Here is an 8497-nt window from a genome sequence, read left to right on the forward strand (position 1 = left end):
GACCCAATAGCCTTCTGAAACGGAGAAGAGTGGAGGCTCTGGCTTTGACCACCTGAGACCCCACTCCTGCTGCGAAGATTGTCACTCCATTTGTTATCCTGAGGCCTCTACTTACCCTGTACCATAAGGATGGAGCCACTACTAGGAGTAAAAGTTGGCTGCCTGTTTTCCCTGCTGGTTCTCACTCTGGTCTGTGGCCTTTTCCCCATCTGCTTCAAATGGTTCCAGACTGCCACAGGTACAGCCCGACCATGTCTTTGTCCCCATAACCTAAGTCTGACTCAGCCTTGTCACCCTGTCCTGATATCTTGCTCTGATTCTCTCATCATCCCCAAGCTTGGGACATGGGGTGCTGCCTGTGGCTCTTTAGTCATTGTTGTCTGTCTCCTCTTTGCCAGCTGGATTGTAACTCCTGCTGTTTACTAGGTCGTCACCGCCGGGTCCTCAGCCTCCTGAGCTGCACTTCTGCTGGCGTTTTCCTGGGAGCGGGGTTCATGCACATGACTGCTGAAGCCTTGGAGGGAATTGAATCAGAGATCCAGAAGTTGGTGATACAGGTGAGCAGCAGAGTTGCTGAGCTGCAGGGCTGTGAGGCCAGAATGATGAACAGAACCAGGGAGAGTAATGAAGAAAGGGGGAAAGTAATGAAGCCAAGGACACGGGAGGAACAACAGGGAAGATGACAGCTCTTGCGGAATGATGGAAACAGGTCAGATTGGCCTTTAAGGAAAGTGATGGAGCCGAAGGCACAGGACAGGAAGCTGAGCTGCTCTTTCCCTCGTCTAATTTGTGCTTTTTTTTCTCCCTAGAACAGCACAAACAGTGAGGGGAATTCTGATGATGCTGATTCAGCTTATGTAAGTATCTCCCACCAGCCCCTACCTGGAGAGTAAGGAGAACCAGAGATGCCTTTAATGCCCAGACCTTTTTGAGAGGATTTATGTGTGGAATTCCAGGAATTCCTTCTGCTCCTCAGCTGCGGCATTGTGGGGGAGAAGAGGAGCCACCCAATCCTTTTGGGCTTATGAAACCCCAGAAAGAACTCTTGTTTAGCCTTCCATTCTTTCTCTGGACCCTTTGACATGCTTCATATCATTTTCCCATATTTTTAAACCTACTGATATTGTTTCCCTTAGTCCCTGTGGTATTCTTGTTGTCGAATGTCCGTGTCTACTCCTGGCTTCATTTCCCTTTTTTTCGTTCTATTACCACACTTCCCATTCTCTTCAGTCTCCCAATCCCATGTCCATCCAATGCAATTCCTTCCCTTTCTTTCCCATCTCACAACCCCTCTTTCTGTTCCTAGATGGAGTATCCCTATGGAGAGCTCATCATCTCCCTGGGCTTCTTCTTTGTCTTCCTTTTGGAGTCACTGGCATTGCAGTGCTGTCCTGGGGCTGCTGGAAGATCAAAAGTGCAGGAGCAAGAATGGGGTATGGCTAATGTCCTTGAACCCCATAGCCACGGACCTCTACCCTCACCATCACGAGGTCCCCTGCGAGCCCTCGTCCTCTTGCTCTCACTCTCCTTTCACTCCGTGTTTGAAGGTCTAGCTGTGGGACTGCAGCCAACAGTCGCAGCTACCGTGCAGCTCTGTCTTGCCATCCTGGCTCACAAGGGGCTCGTAGTGTTTGGTGTAGGACTGCGGCTGGTGCAGGTAGGCACTGGATCACGTTGGGCCATGCTCTCCATACTGTCGTTAGCTCTCATGTCCCCCCTGGGCCTAGCCCTAGGGCTGGCTGTGCCTCAGGGAGTCTCTGAAGGGGAGCAAGGCTTGGCCCAGGCTGTGTTAGAAGGCATGGCAGCTGGCACCTTCCTATATGTCACCTTCCTGGAAATTCTGCCCCGGGAGCTCGCAGGTCCTGAAGCCCCTCTGGCCAAGTGGGGCTGTGTAGCTGCCGGTTTTGCTTTCATGGCCTTTATTGCCTTGTGGGCCTGAGAGATTCCTGACTTTTCTGATGGATCTAAGATGACCTCCCTACCCCCAAGAGATGCCTCCCAAATGACCTTAGCCCTCTGACATTTCTTCACTGAGACAAAGTGACATTCACGAGGCATCATTGCGTAACCTGGACCCCAACTTTTCGCTACGCGAGATGCCATTTCTCATGCAGGACTGAGAAAAGGATGTTTCAGTTGAGTGCCTGTAAATTGGAGGACTGATATAAAGACCATCACTCCAGATTTGACTCTTGTCCCGTTTATCCTACTGTATGTAATAAAATGTCCATTTTATCCTTCCCCTTCAGCCATGCTATACTTCATTTCTCCGGGTTGCCTAGGAGGTACCTGGTACAGGAGGTGGTGGAGTGGAGAGCAGGAAGGGTGAGTGTGGGATGCAGTCTTCTTTTCTGGAATTGGGCCCCCAGCCATTCTGTCAGTTGCAGGTCATGCCTCTCAAGACATGGGAGCGTTGCTGAAATTCCAACAACCTACTACCACCTTATGTACAGGTGTTGAGAAACTGAGCCAGAGTTCCCAGCATTTAGAGAGAAGAGGTTAAAAAACAGAAACCACAGGAATCTAGATTTTTTTCCTATGCTAACCACACCCACCCCACTCCCAGTCTCCCACAAAGTGTCCAACAGACTCTTGAGATAAGGCTAAATGGAGCCTATTTCCATCTGGTTCCTAAGTTTCACGCCGAGCCCTGTGTGGCTTCAGGGCCACTCTTGCTCTCCCTCCAGCTGCCTTGTGCTGAGGGATTAAGAAGCAGTGTGCTTGGAGAGGGAGAAAGGCAGCAGAGAAATGCCTGGGGTGATCGCTTGGCTCTGCCACGACTTAGCGCTTTTCCTTCTGCATGCCTGACCTGCCGCTAGGGCTCCAGCCCCTCCCTGCTGGACAGTTTGCCTTTCAGTTGAGTAACTCCCACAATGTGTTGCTTCTCTTAAAAGCTGCTAAGGTCATATACATTATGTGCAACTGAGGAGGAGCAGGGTGGCTGTTGCCCAGCCCCTGACCCACGAGATGGAGGAATATATCAGACTTAGTGGAGAAGTTGGGAAAGAGAAGGTGTGCCCTGTGAGCCCAACAGCTTACCACTTTGCCCCTTCTCATATTTTCGGTGTGGAAGCCCAAGTGGCCTTAACATGGACAAGGTCTCCTGAGTTTCATTCTTGTCTCAGTCTGTCCTCTGTCCATCCCATTCCCCTCCCCATAAATTAAGATACACAAACCTCCTCACCAGCCCAGCGTACACACACAGGGATCAGTGAGAAGGCAAGCTTCAGGCAAAGCTAAATAAAAATGTCTGACATGGGAAATAATTTCCCGGAAGCACCATCCTATTCCATTTTCCCTTCAGTATTAAATGCTCTCACATGGAATACACTCACAGGTAGTAATAATAGAATTTCTACATTGAGCACCTGGCACTGTGCTATTGCTTTCACATACATTATCTCCCCTTCCCAACCCTGCCAGGTAGATCTTATCCCTGTTAAGTCTAGGGAAGTGCATTTAGAAAAGTGAAATGACTTGATAGCTAGCTGGGGTTCAAACCCGTGTTTCTGTGATTCTAAGAAAAGCTCAAGATGTAGATTCCCTTCTTCCTTACCTTTCCCTCCCCATCTTCTTCGTTAGGGTCTCATAAGAAAGCAGAGAACACATTGGATAAGTGAGGCAAGTTTAATAAAGGGAGTATATAGAAAGGTGCGGGCAGGGCTTAGAGCAACAAGGGATGGTGCAATTCCCTGGGGCTGCATAATAATGCAGTTACCTAGGCTGAACAGAGGGAGCAGTTACCAGAAACTAGAGGGCCATCCAGTAAGAGGTGTGGCCTTGGTGCAGGGATGCAAGCAACCTGCAGGGACTTGACCAGGAGGAAGCCAGAGGAATACCCTCACTCTCCTTCTACTCTCTGACCTACTGCCAACGTCTCCTGTCGGCCATACCCAAACCAAGAATGAAAGAAGCCAAACCAAAGAAGCTAAGGACGAAAATGTCTGTTGGTGCACTGCAGACAGGTTAGCCTTGTGAGGTGCAGATCCTAAAGAAGTCTGGGGAGGCAAACAGAAGACGTCCCACACACCATCGATTCTCTGCTGCTTTCAACTCCAGTGATCTTGCCCAGACTTTGGAAGGAGAAATTGGGAAGGACATGATTATATGGAAGTTAGAGAGCATTTCTGGTACAGAGGATTTGTATGACTATAGAAAGGAGGCTTGAGGAGAAGCACATTAGATTCCGAGGCTCGGGCTTCCCTGGTGGCGCAGTGGTTGAGAGTCCGCCTGCCGATGCAGGGGACACGGGTTCGTGACCCAGTCCGGGAGGATCCCACATGCCGCGGAGCGGCTGGGCCCGTGAGCCATGGCCGCTGAGCCTGCGCGTCCGGAGCCTGTGCAACGGGAGAGGCCACAACAGTGAGAGGCTCGCGTAACGCAAAAAAAAAAAAAACCAGATTCTGAGGCTTTTCACATGTTTCTGGGTCACTGATGCTATCAGCATTTGAGGTCAGTGAGCAGAGGCTGGAGATTTCAAGCATGGGTGGGTCATGCATTTTTTTGCCCCCTCCCATCCCAGGGGCCTGTAGATTCCCCTGTAGCCTCTGCTTTCAGCCATCCTTCCAATGACCATTTCCTTTTCCTTTCCCAAGATCCTTACCAACCAGGACTGGAACCATCTTTAGTTTGAACTATATTGTATCGAGAGCTAGAATAGAGCTAGGGAATGCTGCAGAGAGAGAACATCAGGATCAGAAAAAGGAACAATCTTGATCATTTTCAAAAGCTCTGAATCTCCAGCAAGGAGCCAGAGAGGGCTCTAAGGGAGCGGAAGATGAACGTGATTTCTGAATGAGCTGGAAATGAGGAAGAATGGAATAAGAACAGGCATGAGAACCATAGGACAGGAGGGACAGCTGAGTCAGTTGGGGCATGGTGACTAGAAGCCAGATTCAGGAGTGAACCTTGATTGTCTCATCCTTGAGAGATAGGTTGTAACTGAAGGAAATTAGAATCATGAGAGTTGAAAGATAAAAATAGGAGCGAAGATATACAGGTTAGGAAAGCAGATAAGAGGGGAAGCTAGTTGGAATAGTCACAAGAGAGTTTATGTGAATCAGTTTTCAAGTCTTCTCAACTCCTGTGTCCGTTCCCCATCCCTCGTTCTCCACCCCATCTATTTTTTTTATATTTAAACAGAAACAAAAACAAAAGAATGAGACCTCCAATTGCCCTCCCGCTTTGAGCCAGCTTTCCATTTCTGCACCAATAAATGATTTTCTGAAGCAACCGCCTGGAGCTTTCCACCTTTCCTTTGCTTACAAGTTGAGGATTGGGTTTGGATATTGCAGTTGTAAGATAAGAATTTGTGAAGAAGGGGAGACGGGGAACAGCATCAAAGGGAAACCAGAGTTTTGTGAATACCCCAGAGCCAGGCAGGAGGCCAGTTAGAGAACACACGTCAACAAGATACACCCAGGAACAAAAACCAAAGAGCTCCAGACTAATTCTTAGGAGACAATTCATGCCACTTCGCCCTCCCCTGAACGACAGCTTTCCAGTGTCTTGTCTCCCTCACCAGAGGAAACGGTCCCTGGCTCTGGGTGACAGGGTACAAGAAACAGCTGCCAGATTTGGAGTGGGCTGGTACGTGTGAGTGTGCCGACCGGCCAGATACCCTCACATTCCCCCCGCTGACCTGAGGAGGAGCCCATGGTTACTAGCAAAGGTGAAGCCAAAGGGGTGCAGACAGGGGTTATGCCCACCCCCAGTCTGTGGGGATGCTTAAGGACTAAATCTAAAGACGCCAGTTGTCAATGCTTTCCTTTTTATTTCAGTTTTATTCTGAGTTACTGTCTTTAGACTCACTGAATGTCAAAAACAGAAAGCATTCTACTTTTACTGTATATTTATCCAACTGGCCGAAAATTCTGATGTTGGTGAGGAGAAAGTGTGCAAACGACTACATTGTTCTGGGCATGGTTTACCCTGACCACACCCCTGGCCTCTGGTCAGAATAGACTCTCACTTTCCAGTTAGTCCTAAAATCTCTCTAGAAAGGTCATGTCTCCCACTTTGGCTTTTCCCTATTAGAGGAGTACTCATTAAAGCTTAACATCTAGCCCTCCTGCTGTAGTTTCACTGCTTTGTGTGTTCCTTTAGAGAATCACCCTTTAATATCTCTTTATGAGTTCCAGAATTTTCAAGCTGACAACCCAAGGCTCTCATGACCGTGTTCTTCTAGTTTTAATCTCCTTCCCATAGCACCGTTGCTTAGCTATCTTGGGCTTCTGTTCCTAAAGTCAGGGAAACATTCCTTGAAAATGAGAGGAAGGGAGAAACAGAGTCCTAAGCCTGAAGCCGAGACAAAAGGGCGGTAGTTTGCGGTTCAACGTCTGTGAAGTCGCCCCACCTCTCCTCTGAGCCTCTGAGCTCCGATCTTGAGAATGGGCAGGAGCCACAGACCACTGCTGACCATGGTATCAGGCCCTCCCGCCATAGCTACTGCTAGAATCACAAAGAACAGTGGGGGACTCAGGAAGGGACCTGGGAGCTGGGGAAAGTTAGGAAGAACCATGCCAACCACAGGGGGGCACTGAATTCCCATGGGCTAACCTGGAGTGTGCAGGACCAACAAAGTAGAGAGGTCAGTCAAGGACAGCAAAGCCCTTCTCCCTTGCTCCCAGCAGACAGCATCTCTCCCTCTACCTAACTCTTGGGTTTCTTATAGATGCAGAGGCATCTGTAGGAGAGAGACACACACAGTCACCACCCATTTCACACACATCCTCCATGACAGATACACACACACACACACACACACACACACACACACGCTCTCTCCTATGTACGCACAATTGTAATTTACTCCCTCTTGCAGAGCTTACCTTAACAGGGCTTCCCTGGTGGCGCAGTGGTTGAGAGTCCGCCTATCGATGCAGGGTATGCGGGTTCGTGCCCGGTCCGGGAGGGTCCCACATGCCGCGGAACTGCTGGGCCCGTGAGCCATGGCCGCTGAGCCTGTGCATCTGGAGCCTGTGCTCCGCAACGGGAGAGGCCACAACGGTGAGAGGCCCGTGTACCTCAAAAAACAAAAAAAATTGAAAAAAAAAAAGATTACCCTAAGAGTGTTATCTTTTTAGGCAAATGTACCGAGAGGACCTGCCTTCCCTTCCATAACGAGCAACAGCAGCTATTGCCGGTCAAGGCTGTGAGTTCTTTGCCTTTTCCTCATGTTTATCTAGGAGCTGTTTGGTCCACTGAGTCCAATGATGCTGTCTCTTTTCTTTAGTGTGGCATTTAAGCACTGCTTGCTGTCTGCCCTGTGTGTGGTTAGCCAACACCCTCACCATCAATAACTAGCTCTATAACTTGTATAACTCTGCTGGTCACCTAATACTGCCCCCTTCTGCTCCTGGCCTACTGTATTTAAAATAGACTTGGTCCTGGGAGAGAGAGTGAGGAAAAGCTCAAGGTTCAAGAACATATTCCATGCTCCATTTTTATGCCAGTGTGTTGGCACCAGACACCAAGCTGCATTAGTCCTCAGCTCAGTTCCACTGACGAAACTGCCTGTGGGGTTTCTATAAGGCAGTCTGGCAAATGACCTTGTAATAGTCTACCCACAATCCTCTTGCCAATAATGCTATATGGTTCCGTCTCATTTTTACTTCATTATTATTTTTTTAAGTGTTGGGTGTTCGTTGCTGTGCACGGGCTTTCTCTAGTTGCAGTGAGCGGGGGCTACTCTTCATTGTGGTGCGCAGGCTTCTCATTGCAGTGGCTTCTCTTGTTGCGGAGCACAGGCCCTAGGCATGTAAGCTTCAGTAGTTGTGGCACGTGGACTCAGTAGTCGTGGTTCACGGGCTCTAGAGCGCAGTCTCAGTAGTTGTGGCACACAGGCTTAGTTGCTCCGCGGCACGTGGGATCTTCTCAGACCAAGGCTCGAACCCGTGTCCCCTGCATTGGCAGGCGGATTCTTAGCCACTGCTCCACAAGGGAAGCCCTCATTTATACTTCTTGTGCCCCAAGAGCCCAAGAATCAGCCTGCATCAGCCACAAAATATCTGAAGTCCTCTTGATGATTGTTCATACTTGAAAAGCTTCTCAGAGAATCACAAACATAGTCTAATTAACTCCCTGATTCAAAGGAGAGATTTCTGAGAGGAAGTCTTTTTTTGGCTGTGACTCTCCTGAAGGAGTCTTCCTATTGGGATCAACTGTGAGCAACCCAACGCCTCTAGCAACTGCATGAGGCCTGGTCTACTGATTGTATCGAACCGTCTAAAATGGAATCTGGTGACCCTAGGGAGGATCCTGCCGGAAAATGAGTCACGAGATGTCCTTGAACACTTAGTCAGCTTTCTACACTTCCTTCTTTAAGATCACGATGTTGGTGACGTCTCTGAAATCCTGTGGCATTTCTCAATGGTCCATTCCACAGATATGAAGTATCCTAAGATCTGAGTAGCTCCTCCCACCCCAAACTTGAAAATACTATCAATATCGAGGACAATACCATCCTATTGGAATAGGGACCAGTAACTATGAGGTC

The 8497-nt window shown here is 49.0% G+C and overlaps 1 protein-coding gene across 2 annotated transcripts; it reads left to right on the forward strand.

Annotated features, from left to right (window-relative positions):
• The first annotated feature begins 94 nt into the window (after positions 1-94).
• On the forward strand, positions 95-5381 carry SLC39A2 (solute carrier family 39 member 2). Of its 2 annotated transcripts, none has more exons than XM_070044938.1 (4): positions 95-238; positions 427-557; positions 810-857; positions 1307-5381. In XM_070044938.1, exons 1-4 carry the CDS (start codon positions 130-132, stop codon positions 1937-1939), a joined length of 921 nt encoding a protein of 306 aa, XP_069901039.1. In that variant the 5' UTR covers positions 95-129; the 3' UTR covers positions 1940-5381. The 2 variants fall into 2 exon arrangements, with proteins under 2 accessions (XP_069901039.1, XP_069901040.1); XM_070044939.1 differs by having other exon boundaries at positions 815-857; positions 1307-1441.
• Positions 5382-8497: the final 3116 nt, after the last annotated feature.

This window comes from Globicephala melas, chromosome 2 (genome assembly GCF_963455315.2).
Source record: "Globicephala melas chromosome 2, mGloMel1.2, whole genome shotgun sequence".
NCBI classification, from domain to species: domain Eukaryota; kingdom Metazoa; phylum Chordata; class Mammalia; order Artiodactyla; family Delphinidae; genus Globicephala; species Globicephala melas.